This window comes from Callithrix jacchus, chromosome 12 (assembly GCF_049354715.1).
Source record: "Callithrix jacchus isolate 240 chromosome 12, calJac240_pri, whole genome shotgun sequence".
Taxonomy (NCBI): Eukaryota; Metazoa; Chordata; class Mammalia; order Primates; family Cebidae; genus Callithrix; species Callithrix jacchus.
Window position 1 is genome coordinate 62,047,583 of NC_133513.1, and position 13,810 is coordinate 62,061,392.

The following is a 13,810-nucleotide window of genomic DNA, read 5'->3' on the forward strand; positions in this document are numbered from 1 at the left end:
AAATAGGATTCAATTTTAAAAATAAAATTAAAACCATGCATGCATATATATTTACGCATAGATAGAAAAGATTTTAAAGAATAAAGATTCTAGGGAGGGGTTATTTCTGGTGAGTGGTGGCAGGTTGGCGGGCATTTTAGTTTTACTTTATAAACATCAGTATTTTTTCCCCAGTTAATATGTACCAATTCTGTTATTAAAAGAAAACAACAATAAGAACAAAAAAAAGAAAGCCAACAGTGGAAAATAGTTATATATAAACAGATCATTAAAACAAGGCCACATGCCATGTATGATGTTTAAGTTGCTAAGCTGCCTTTATATCCATTAAAGTGTTAAGTTCTTCTGTATCCTTAGTGATTTTCTGTCTAGTTGTTTTTAATTATTGAGGGAGGATTTGTTGAAATATCCAACTGTGATTGTGGATTGGATATGTTTTTCAGTTCTATCAGTTTTTACATATTGTATTGTAAAGCTCTGTTACTTGGGGTCTACATATTCAGGACTGTTAATGTCTTCTTGGTAGATTGATCCTTTTGTCATTATATGATATATTTCTTTGTCTTTGGTAATTTTGTTTTGCTCTGAAGTTAATTTTTCTAATATTAATATAGTTACTCTGCTTTCTGTTGATGAATATTTGTATTTTTCCATTTCTTTACTTTCAGTCTACCTTTATAATGTTTGAAGTTTTTTTTTTTTCCTTCTGGAGAGACAGGGTCTTGCTATGTTGCCCAGGCTAGTCTTGCACTCCTAGCCTCAAGTGATCCTCCCACCTTTGCTTCCCAAAGTGTTGGGATTACAGGTGTGAGCCACCATGCCTGGCTTCAAGTTTCTTTTCCTTTTTTTTTTTTTTTTTTGAGACAGGGTCTCACTCTGTTGCCTAGGCTGTATTGCAGTGGCATGATCAGAGCTCACTGCAGTCTTGATCTCCTAGGCTCAAGCTATCCTCCCAGCCTCAGCTTCCAGAGTAGCTGGGACCACAGGTGTTATGCCACCATGCCCAGCTTGCTTGCTTATTTATTTATTTATTTATTACTAGAGACAAGGTCTTGCTATGTTGCCCATGCTGATCTTGAACTTGAGCTCAAGTGATGATCCCACCTTGGCCTCCCAAAGTGTGCGATTACAGGCATGAGCCACTGCTCCCAGTTGAAGTTCCTTGTAGACAGCATATAGTTCATGTTTTTGTTGTTGTTTGTTTGTATTTTAGAGACAGGGTCTTGTGCTTTTTTGCCCAGGTTGGAGTATAGTGATGCCATCATAGCTCACTGGAGCCTCCAGTTCCTGGGCTCAAGAGATCCTTCTGCCTCAGCCTCCTGAGTAGCTGGGACTGCAGGCATGCGCCACTGTGCCTGGCTAACAAAACAAAAATTTTTTTAAAGAGATGAAGATCTTGCTATGTATTCCAGGCTGGTCTGGAACTCCTGGCCTCAGCTGATCCCTCTGCCTCAGCCTGGATTATAGGCATGAGCCATTGTGCTTGGCCTGCTTCCTGCTTTTTAAATCAATTCTCCCAACTCTGTCTTTTCATGATGTATTTAGTCCATTTATATTTATTGTAATTATTGATACAATAAAGCTTAAGTCTGCCACTTTATTGTTTAATTTGTTTTTCCTGTTTGTTGTTCCTCTATTTGATTTTTTTCTGCCTTCCCATAAGTTATATGAACATTATTTAGAATTCCATTTTGATTTATCTGTAGCATTTTTGAATGCATCTCTTTGTTTAGATATTTGGTGTTTACTGTGGGCATTATATTACACATGTGCTATTTTTCCACAGTCTGTTGGCATTAACACTTTACCACTTTGAATGAAGTGTGAAAACTTTACCCCTATTTAAGTCTTGTTACCTTTTCCCTCCGTAATATAATTTGCTTAATTATCTCTTTTACATATATCAATAATCTCGTCAGACAGTGTTGTAATGTGTGTAACCAACCATAAACAGAATTTAATGTTTAAATTTGATTTAATTTAGAAAACTTCATTATCCTTTTTTATTCCTGAAGCTACAAGTTTGTGTGTGTGTGTGTGTGTGTCTGAACTTTCTTTCCTTCCTTCCTTCCTTTCTTCCTCCTTCCTTCCTTCCTTCCTTCCTTCCTTCCTTCCTTCCTTCCTTCCTTCCTTCCTTCTTCCTTCCTTCCTTCCTTCCTTCCTTTTCTTTTTCTTTATCTTGTTCTGTCACCCAGGCTGGATTGCAGTGGTGTGATCACAGCTCACTGCAGCCTTGAGTTCCTGGGCTTAAGCAATCCTCCCAGCTCCCAAATAGCTGAGACTACAGGTGCATGTCACCACACCTGGCTAATTTTTTGTTGTTGTTGTTAGAGATAGGGTTTCTCCATGTTGCTCAGAATGATTTTGAACTTCTGGGCTTAAACAATTTGCCTACCTTGGCCCCCCAAAGTGCTGGGATTATAGTTGTGACCCACCATACCTGGCCTCTTTTTTTGTTTTGTTTTGTTTTTAAGAGAGAGGAGTCTCACTCTGTTACCAAGGCTGGAATACAGTAGTGTGATCATGGCTCACTGCAGCCTCAAGCTCTTGGGCTCAAGCATTCTTCCTCCCTCTACCTCCCAAGTAGCTGGGACTATAGGTATGTGCCAGTATGCTAGCTAATTAAAAATTTTATTTTATTTATTTTTGAGATAAGGTCTTGCTTCTCTGTCACCCAGGCTGGGGTGTAGTGGTGCAATCATACTTATTGCAGCCTTGAGCTCATGGGCTCTAGGGATCCTCTCACCTCAGCCTTCCAAGTAGCTAAGATGATAGGAGCATGCTACCACATCTTGCTAATTTTTATAGAGACAGGATCTTGCTATGTTGCCCAGGCTGGTCTTGAACTCTTGGCCTCAAGCAGTCCCTTGCCTTCATCTTCCAAAGTGTTAGGATTACAAGCATGAGCCACTGCACCTTGCCTTAAGTTTTTTTTTTTTTTTTTAGAGATGAAGTCTTATTAGGTTGCTTAGGCTAGTCTCGAATGCTTGGCCTCTTAACAATCCTCCAGCCTCAGCCTTCTGAGTAGGTGAGATTACAGGTGTGAGCCACCATGCCCAGCTCTTTAGCCATTGTTTTCTGGTAGGTCTGTTGGCAGTAAATTCTATTTTACCTTCATTTCTTTTTATTTATTTATTTATTTTTTGGGGGGGCGGGGGAGGAAGGCAGGAAGGGAGGGAAGAAGGACAGTAGGGAGGAAGGAAGGGATGAAGGAAGGAAGGAAGAGAGGAAGCGGGGAGGGAGGGAGGGAGGGAAGGGAAGGGAAGGAAGGAAATCAAGCAATGAGAGAGCCATTGCCGACCCGGATCTAGAGGTTTACAAGTTGATTTCTTTTTTTTTTGAGAGAAGGAAAGAAAAAAGAAATAAGTAAAGGAGAGGAAGAAAGAGGAAGAGAAACAGGGAGAGTAAATGGAAATACTGCTTTATTTTGAAAAAAAATTGGGTATTAATAATGGCCAATCAATGTTTCATTTAAACTTATGGGTAGGTGTGATGTGGTATTGACAAGAATGTATATTTGTGTATTTGAAGTGCAGAGCTCTATAAATATTTATTAAGTTTACTTGTTCCGGATCTGAGTTCGAGTCCTTGATATCCTTATTAATTTTCTGTCTCATTGAATCTAAGTCTCGTATCTGGGTGTTAGGATCGTTAGCTCTTGTTGTTGCATTGATCCTTTTACCACTATACCTTTGTTGCTTTAAAATCTATTTTATCTGATACGAGAATTGCAACTCCTGCTTTTTATTTATTTATTATTTATTTTTGCTCTCCATTTGGTTGGTAAATCTTTCTCCATCCCTTTGTTTTGAGTCTTTGTGTATCCTTGCATGGGAAACAGGTCTGGATGTAACATGCCATTGGGTTTTGGCTGTGTCTTTTGATTGGGGGATTTAGTCAATTTAAATTTAGGGTTACTGCCATTTGATGTTGACCGGCTGTTTTATCCATTCGTTGGTGTAAATTCTTCTTTATGTTGGTGCTCTTTACTTTTTGGTGTATTTTTAGAAAGGCTAATACTGGTTGTTTCTTTCTGTGTGTAATGCTTCTTTCAGAAGCTCTTGTAAAGCAGGCCTGGTGGTAATAAAATCTCTGAGTTCTGGCTTATTCATAAAAGATTTTATTTTTCCTTCAGTTGTGAAGCTTAGTTTGGCTGGATATGAAATTCTGGGCTGAAGGTTCTGTTCTTTGAGGATGTTGAATATTGGCCCCCACTCTCTTCTGGCTTGTAGAGTTTCTGCTGAGAGATCTGCTGTAAGTCTGATAGGCTTGCCTTTGTGGGTAACCTGACCTCTCTCTCTGGCTGCCCTTAGTATTTTCTCCTTCGTTTCAACCCTGGTGAATCTAACGATTATGTGCCTTGGGGTTGCTCTTCTTGAGGAATATCTTTGTGGTGTTCTCTGTATTACCTGGGGTTGAATGTTGACCTGCTTTGCTAGTTTAGGAAAATTTTCCTGAATAATATCCTGAAGGGTATTTTCCAGCTTGGATTCATTCTCTCCGTCGCATTCAGGTACCCCTATCAAACGTAAATTTGGTCTTTTCACATAGTCCCACATTTCTTGGAGACTTTGCTCATTCCTTTTTATCCTTTTTTCTCTAATCTTTTCTTCACGTTTTATTTCATTAAGTTGGACTTTGACCTCTGATATCCCTTCTTCTGCTTGAACAATTCGAGTGTTTAAACCTGTGCATACTTCTCGGAGTTCCTGTATTGTATTCTTCAGTTTCATTATTTCACTCATACTCCTCTCTAAGTTGTCTGTTCTCAATAGGATTTCATCAAACTTTTTTTCAAAGTTCCTAGTTTCTTTACGTTGGGCTACAACATGTTCTTTTAACTCACCAAAGTTCGTTATTATCCATTCCTTGAAGAGTGATTCTGTCATCAGGATGCGCTCGTTCTCCATCAAGCCTTGTTCCATTGTTGATGTGGAACTGTGATCATCTTTAGAGGGAGAGGCGTTCTGACTTTGAGTATTCTCAGCTTTTTTACGCTGGTTTCTTCCCGTCATTGTAAATTTATCCTCCTGTCGTCTTTGAAATTACCAACTTTCGGATTAGGTCTCTTGAGTGGACGTCCAGGTTGTTAGTTCCCAGGGCCAGAGCAGTGGCGTTAAAACTGATGGTGCTTTTCTGCCCAGGATTCTCCTGTCTGGCTTCCTTCTTGTGTCCTTAGTAGGCGACTCTGCCTTCCTGGGGCTCCAAACCTCGGTCAGAAGGGGAACACGTCCCGTTTACTCTGGGCCTAGCGCTGCTGCACCGAGGTGCCGTCACAGCCGCTGTGCCGGGCTCTGGTGTCCTGCTGGGGACCAGTGCAGGTCCTCCAAACCTGTTTACTCTGCTCCCAGAGCTGCCGTGCCAAGGTGCCGGCGGAACCGCTGCGCCGGCCACGAGAGTCGCGCTGGCCACCCGTGTGTTTCCTCCACTGGGGGATCTTCTGCTCCGTGAACGACCAGAATTTGTCTGAAAGTGTGGCGTCCTCTAGTTCTCCGCTCCTTCCCTGAGAGCTGCAATCCCTTAGCGATCGGCCATCTTGGATTGTTCTCTTACCTTCATTTCTAAAAGGTATTTTCATTGGGCATACCTGGGTTGGCAGTTCTTTTAGCACTGGTGAAATCTTCATGCCACTTTCTCTTGGCCTTCATGGTTTTCTGATTAAAAAATACACTGTCATTTGAATTGTTGTTTCTCTAGGTGTTAATGTATTTTTGTCTTACTACTTTCAAAAAATATTTTATGGTATTTAACCTATTTGGGATTTGATCAGTTTTTTATATCTGTAGGTTTATGTCTTTGTCAAATTTGGGAAATTTTCAGAGATTTTTTTTTCAGTGTCAGTTGCTTTCTCCTTCCCTTTAGAGACTCTGATACCATGAATGTTTGTTCTTTTTTTAAATAGTCTCACAGGTTTTTGGATAATTTCTGTTGTTACATTTTCAAATTCATTTATTCTTTCCTCACCATCTTCATTCTTCTGTTGAGCCCTTTCAGTAAGATTATTGTATTTTTCAGTCCTAAGATTTCCATTTGATCTGTTTTCTTTTGTTGTTTTTGTTTTGAGATAGGGTCTCACTGTTGGCCAGTGAGTGGCATGATCACGGCTCACTGTGAACTTGAACTTCTGGGCTCAAGTGGTTTTTTTTTTTTAAAGATGGGGTTTCACCCTGATGGCCAGGCTGGTCTTGAACTCCTGACTTCAGGTGATCTACCCACCTTGACCTCCCTGTAAGTGCTAGGATTACAGGTGTGAGCCACCGCGCCTGGCCCGGGCTCAAGTGATCTTTCTGCCCAAGCTTCCTGAGTAGCTAGGACTACAGGCATGCACCACTATGCTTGGCTAATTTATTTTTCTCTTTTTTTGTAGAGATGAGGGCTGTGCTGTGTTGTCCAGTCTGGTCTTCAACTCCTAGTCTCAAGTAATCCTCCTGTCTTGGCCTCCCAAAGTGCAGGAATTATAGATGTGAGCCATGGTGCCTGGCTTGGCTCTTTTTAATGTTTATTTCCTTTCTTTTTTCTTTCTTCTTGATTTTTCATTTTTCAGGTGTGTCTTACTTGGTAGTGGGAGCATTTTAATGGTGGCTGCTTTAAAATTCTTGGCAGATAATTCCGCCATCTGGAACTATAATGTTAGCATTTGTTGATTGATTTCTCACCTAACTTGAGACCTTCCTGGGCCTTAGTATGACAAATGTTTTTCAGTCACATCCAGGATACTTTGGGTATAAGACGACTCTGGATTTTATATGTTGTTTTGGCAATTATCCACTGAAATCACACTAGTAGGGGTATGTGAACAGTAACCATTTACATCAAATGGAGTTGGAAGCCCAAGACCATCCCAGCTGGGATCGAGAAGGGTGCCTAGTAACTGCAGGGATTGAAACCTGAACTTTCCAGTCACTGATACTGTGGAGAAGGGGAGAGATGCCATCTTACTGTTGGGTGATAGTGGAAGTCCAGGCTCCCCTCTTGGTTTCTACCTAAACCTTCTTGGAGGAGAGAGGATGAGATGCCTCATTACCACTGGGTGGGGGTAATCTAGGCTCTCAATTGGCTTTCACTGATACTGTGGGGTAGTTAAGAAATGCTTTGTTGGGCCGGGCATGGTGGCTTATGCCTGTAATCCCAGAACTTTGGGAGGCTGAGGCAGGTGGATCACCTGAGGTCAAGAGTTTAAGACCAGTTTGGCCAATGTGGTAAAACCTTGTCTCTACTAAATATAAAAAAATTCGTCAGGCGTAGTGGTGAGTGCCTGTAATCCCAGCTTCTAGGGAGGCTGAGGTGAGAGAATCTCTTGAACCTGGTTACAGTGAGTCAAGATTGTGCCACTGCACTCCAGCCAGGGTGACAGAGTAAGACTCTATCTCAAAAAGAAGAAAGAAAAAGAAAAGAAATGCCTTGTTACTGATGCATGGGGATTCAAGTCCCAGGTTACTCATGTGGGTTCCATTGTTACCAGTGGGGTTGCTTGAGAGATACTTTGTTTTCTTTTTGTTTGTTCTTTCCCTTAGATCCAGGGATAGACTGGATTAGTTTACTTTGCTTTTTTTGAGAGGGAGTTTTCATTCTGTTGCCTAGGCTGGAGTGCAGTGGCACAATCTTGGCTCACTGCAACCTCTGCCTCCTGGGTTCAGGCAATTCTCCTGCCTCAGCCTCCCGAGTAGCTGGGATTACAGGCACATGCCACCATGCCCGGCTAATTTTCTGTATTTTTTTCTTTTTCTTTTTTTTAAATTGTACTTTAAGTTCTGGGGTACGTGTGCAGATCTTGCAGGATTGTTTCATAGGTACACATATACCATGGCGGTAATTTTTTGTATTTTTAGTAGAGACAAGGTTTCGTCATGTTGGCCAGGCTGGTCTCGAGCTCCTGACCTCAGGTGACCCACCTGTCTTGGCCTCCCAAAGCACTGGGATTACAGGCATGAGCCACCGTGCCTGGCCCGGATTAGTTTACTTTCTATTGATATAACTAAATACCTGAGACTGGGTCATTTAAAAAGAAAGCAGGTTTATTTCTTACAGTTCTGGAATCTGGGAAATCCAACATTGGGCAGCCACAATTGGTCATCTTCTGGTGAGGGCTTTGTGCTGCATCATAACATGACAGAGGGCATCACAGGGCAAGAGGGGTGTACTGAGAGTCAAACTGGCTTTAATTTTTTATTTTTATTATTTTTCTTTTTTCTTTTCTTTTTTTTTTTTGAGACGGAGTTATGCTCTTGTTACCCAGGCTGGAGTGCAATGCCGCAATCTCGGCTCACCGCAACCTCCGCCTCCTGGGTTCAGGCAATTCTGCCTCAGCCTCCTGAGTAGCTGGGATTACAGGCACGTGCCACCATGCCCAGCTAATTTTTTGTGTTTTTAGTAGAGACAGGGTTTCACCATGTTGACCAGGATGGTCTCGATCTCTTGACCTCGTGATCCACCAGCCTCGGCCTCCCAAAGTGCTGGGATTACAGGCTTGAGCCACCGCGCCCGGCTATTATTTTTCTTATAGATGCATGGTCTCACACTGTTACCCCCAGACTGGGTCTTGAACTCCTAGACTTAAGTGATCCTCCTGCCTTAGCCTCCCAAATGCTTGGATTACAGGCGTGAGCCACCATTCCTGGCTAACAAATTGGCTTTGATAACAGACCCACTCTTACGATAACTCATTAGTCCACCAACCTGTTAATTCATTCATGGAGGCAGAGACCTCATGACCCAATTACCTCTTAAAGTCCTCACCTTTTTTTTGTTTTGTTTTGTTTTGTTTTGAGACAAGGTCTGGCTCTGTTGCCCAGGCTAGACTGCAATGGTGTGATCTCAGCTTCCCACTGCAGTCTTGATCTCCCTACTTCAAGCAATCCTCCTGCCTCAGCACCCCCAGTAGCTGGGACTGGAGGCTCACACAACCACACCTGGCTAATTTTTGTATTTTTTGTAGAGATGAGGTTTCACCATGTTGACTGGTCTCGAACTCCTGAGCTCAAGTGATCTGCCTGCCTTGGCCTCCCAGAGTGCTGGGATTACAGGCATGAGCCCCTGTGCCAGCAAGGCTTTACCTCTTGATATTGTTACATTGGGAATTAAGTTTCAACATGAATTTTGAAGAGGACAATTCAAACCATAACAGATGCCTTATTACTGCTGGGAGTTAGGAAGTTTCAGGCTCCACACCTGGCATTTTCTGATATTACCACAGCAGAGTACAAGAGGGTACCTCATCATTGCCAGGCAAGGGTAGAAATCCAGGATCCCCAGTCAGCCTTTGCTGACTGAGGTTTATTGAGGGAGCATGGGTTTTTGTCTTGGGTGTTTAGCTGGAATAGAACATTTATTATCCAACATTTTCTACCTTGCTAGGCTGTTTATTTCCTGGCCCTTTGGCATGGGAACAGCTCTTCTTGGGGCTTTTGACTATGCCCATTAGTTTTTAATGGGTTGAGAGTTTCATCAACACCTAATCTGAGCTATATAGGAGACAAAAAACCTGAGGTAACTTGTTACCGTGTTGTTCTTTCATTCCTGGAGTTCCTAGCTGATCAAACTTCTCTTTAGTTTCTGGAGTCGTCTTTTTTTTTTTTTTTTTTTTTTTGAGGCAGAGTTTCTGTCTTGTTGCCCAGGCTGGAGTGCAGTGGCACAATCCTGACTCACTGCAACCTTTGCCTCCTGGGTTTGAGCGATTCTTTTGCCTCAGCCTCCCAAGCAGCTGGGATTACAGGCATGCGCCACCACACCCAGCTAATTTTATATTTTTAGTATAGATGGGATTTCTCCATGTTGGTCAGGCTGGTCTCCAACTCCTGACCTCAGGTGATCTGCCTGCCTCAGCCTCCCAAAGTGCTGGGATTACAGGAGGGAGCCATTGCGCCTGGCTTTCAAGTCTTCTTATGTATGTTTTACATATAATGTCCAAGGTTTTAAACTGTACTTAGTTGGAGGGATAAGAAATAATGGCTTACTCCATCTTGTCCAGAACCAGAATTCTGTACTCCATTTAAATCTACCACAAATATAATAATTTGAGTAATTTCAGGAATTGTTATGTAGAATTCCCTGACTTCAGGCCAGGGAATATTACTGTGGTTGAAACCCACAGGCTGAGCACGGTGGCTCATGCCTGTAATCCCAGTAGTTTGGAAGTCTGAGGCTGGCGGATCATGAGGTCAGGAGTTCAAGAGCAGCCTAACCAACATGGTGAAACCCCGCCTCTACTAAAAATACAAAAGAAATTTGCCAGGTGTATGGCACATGCCTGTAATCTCACCTACTCAGGAGGCTGAGGCAGGAGAATTGCTTGAACCCAGGAGGCGGAGGTTGCAGTGACCCAAGATTGCACTACTGCATTCCAGCCTGGGTGACAGAGAGAGACTATGTCTCAAAAAAAAAAAAAAAAAGAAAGAAAAAGAAAACCCACATCATTTCTACATTGTGAAAACTGTGAAACTCGGCCGGGCGTGGTGGCTCACGCCTGTAATCTCAGCACTTTGGGAGGACAAGGCAGGCAGATCACCTGAGGTCAGGAGTTCAAGACCAGCCTGGCCAACATGGTGAAACCCTGTCTTTAAAAAAAAAGAAAGAAAACTGTGAAACTGAAACCTACCCCCAAAGCCAAAAACAGGGCTGGGCATGATGGCTTATGCTTATAATCCCAGCACTTCCATGCCTGGCTCATTTTTTTAGTAGACACAGGGTTTCACCATGTTGGCAAGGCTGGTCTTGAACTCTGGACCTCAACGGAGGCGTTCAAGACCAGCCTGGGCAACATAGTGAGCCTGTTTCTACAAAGGAAGAAAGAGAGAGAGAGAGAAAGAAGAAAAAAAACTAGTTGGGTATTGTATGGCACACACCTGTAGCCCCAGTTGCTCAGCAAGCTGAAGCAGAAGGATTGCTTGAGCCATGAGTTCAAGGTTGCTGTGAGCTGTGATTGTGCCACGAAACTTCAGCCTGCTGGGTGACCGAGTGAGTTCCTTTCTCTAAAAACAGAATAAAACAACCCCAAAGCATTCAGGAAAAAAATAAATCCTCTTAATTTTAAGCACGTTCATAAAAGAACAGCCAGCACTTTCAGGACTTCCTTGGCAACAGAAGTTACAAGGAACATTTAAGTCATTAAATTTATTTTATTTTATTTATTCTGAGACAGAGTTTCACTCTTGTTGCCTAGGCTGGAGTGTGATGGTATGATCACAGATCACCACAACCTCTGTCTCCTGGGTTCAAGTGATTCTCCTGCCTCAGCCTCCCAAGTAGTTGGGATTACAGGCATGCACCACCACCTTCAGCTAATTTTGTATTTTTAGCTGAGATGGGGGTTTCTCCATGTTAGTTGGGTTAGTCTCGAACTGCCGACCTCAGGTGATCTGCCTTCCTCGGCCTCCCAAAGTGTTGAGATTACAGGCAGTGAGCCACTGCGCCTGGCAAGTCATCAGATTTATTAATGGTGCCCTGGGTTTGTTGTGTCTCTGTGCTTTGCCAAATGAAATACATGAAGAGCATGACTGGGATACTTTGCCTATCAGTGGAATACAATCATAGTGGAACGATCTCAGCTCACTGAAACCTCTGCCTCCAAGGTTCAAGTGATTCTCATGCCACAGCCTCCTGAATAGCTGGGATTAAAGGTGTGTGCCACCATGCCCAGCTAATTTTTGTATTTTTAGTAGAGACAGGGTTTCACCATGTTGGCTAGGCCGGTCTCAAACTACTGACCTCAAGTGATCCACTCATCTTGTCCTTGGCATGAGCTACCACACCCAGCCTGAAAATATTTTCCAGGTTAATTGTCTATTTAAAAACTTTGATTATAGTGGTTTTTATTTAGACATAGTAATTTTTTATGTACTTATGTTTTTTTCCCTCCCCCCTCTCTCCCTCCCTCTCTCCCTCCCTCCCTCTCTCCTTCCCTTCCCCTTCCCCTTCTTCTTCCCCTTCCCCTTCCCCTACCCCTTTCCCTCTTTCCTTTCTCTCTCTTTCTCCCTCCCTCCCTCCCTCCCTCCTTCCCCCCCCACCTTTCTTTTTTTTTCAATGGAGTCTTGTTCTGTTACCCAGACTGGAGTGCAGTGATGTGAACTTGGCTTGTTTGGCCTCCTGGGTCCAGGCAATTCTCCTGCCTCAGCCTCCCAGTAGTAGCTGGAATTACATGTGGGCACCACCACACCCGGCTAACTTTTATAGTTTTAGTAGAAATGGCATTTCACCATGTTGGGCACGCTGGTCTTGAACTCCTGGCCTCAAGAGATCCGTCCTCCTTGGCCTCCCAAAGTTCTGGGATTACAGGTGTGAGCCACCACGCCTGGTACATCTTACCTTTTTCCTTTTATAGTTTCTGCCTTTAGTATTTAACATGTATTCTGACAATATATTTATGTAACTTAAAAACAAAAATTTCCTTTGCTTTTTCATTCTCTTTTTTTTTGTTTCTGATTCTGGGTTATGAGGCCATTCAACAGGGTACTGTGTGCTTTGATTACTTCAGTGTTTGTAACATACCCAGTGAGTCCTCACATTGTCACATACACACATACACAGTAAGTACTCACTTAGTGTCATCGACAGGTTCTTGGAAACTGTGACTAAGTGAAGTGATGCTAAGTGAAGCCAGTTTTATCATAGGCCACTTGATATGAAGAAGAGTTAAGTTTCTATTGCATAATTCTGGTCACAAAAATATCACTAAACTGCTAACTAAAGACCAAAACACTTCTAATATTAAATATTGAAATAATTGTTATACCTACATTTAAGAAAGATTAATATAAACAACTGAATTCTTTGCTCAGTTATTACAGGAGCCTATCCTGGCAGCACCAGGTGGGAACCAGACCTCCACAGGACACTATTCCATCACAGAATACACCCACACCCACCCACACTCAGGCCGGGACAATGTAGATAACACCAGTTCATCTAACGTGCACATCTTTGGGATTGGGAGGAAACTGGAGTACTTGGAGGAGAAGACTCACACAGACATGGAGAGAATGTACAGACTTCACACAGAAAGTGACTCCAGTGGGAATCAGTTTTTTTTCTTGTGAACGTTGTAATGAAATAACATTATTTGAAGAGATGCTGTTTAAATTTTAACTTTGTAGTAAAATAGTATTTATCAATAATTTGTAAATTCCATTTTCAGGTACACTTCTCCTCGACCTGAATTACAAAATCTAAAATTTATGCCACTGGCAAATACATGGCTGTATGTGGAAATGCTAACTATGAGGAAATAAAAAATAAATATGAACACAAAAATATTCAAATAATGTACTCAACATTATAATGTTACAATTAAAATACAAAGAATTAGTAACTGTAGTATTGTTAGTAGATAAATGCCTCACTTGTTATACCTGCTTATGAGCAATAATCATGGAAGTGATTTGTGGGTTTTGTTTTAGTCACCTTGAAATGCGGAAATTCAACTATGTTTGCTTTGGCAGCTAGCACCTGTTGGAATAATATAGGAGTTTTGGTGTCAGGCCTATAGTCCCATATGCTGAGAGGCTGAGGTGGAAACACTTGAGCCCAGGAGTTTGAGTCCATCCTGGAAACGTAGCAAGACCCTGTCTCAAAAAAAAAAAAAAAAGGCAGGAGTGCTTTCAGAACTGGCATTTCCAGGCAGTGTGGACTTTCCCCCAGTGTCTGCTTGGTCTTAGATCTTTCCTGTAACTGGTCATCTTCCAACAGTAATCTGCAAATTAGTACTCTGCAACTGGGCTTATTTTTCTGTTACTGAAGTTAAACTGATTTAGCAATTGCTGTAATTCTTTTTTTTTTTTGAGACGGAGTTTCACTCTTGTTACCCAGGCTGGAGTGC

The 13,810-nt window shown here is 42.2% G+C and overlaps 1 protein-coding gene across 35 annotated transcripts in view; it reads left to right on the forward strand.

The window, feature by feature from the left end:
• The window catches only part of RUFY2 (RUN and FYVE domain containing 2), a 58,418-nt gene that overhangs the window by 30,561 nt on the left and 14,047 nt on the right, over window positions 1-13,810 (forward strand). Inside the window, exon 14 of one of the 35 annotated variants that reach the window (XM_054242995.2) lies at window positions 1,242-1,595. The exons of the other annotated variants lie outside the window; for them this stretch is intronic. Coding sequence (XP_054098970.1) covers window positions 1,242-1,323 — 82 coding nt within the window. The 3' untranslated portion in view covers window positions 1,324-1,595. Of the gene's footprint in view, window positions 1-1,241; window positions 1,596-13,810 lie in introns of those variants that run through there. 35 annotated transcript variants of the gene reach the window in all.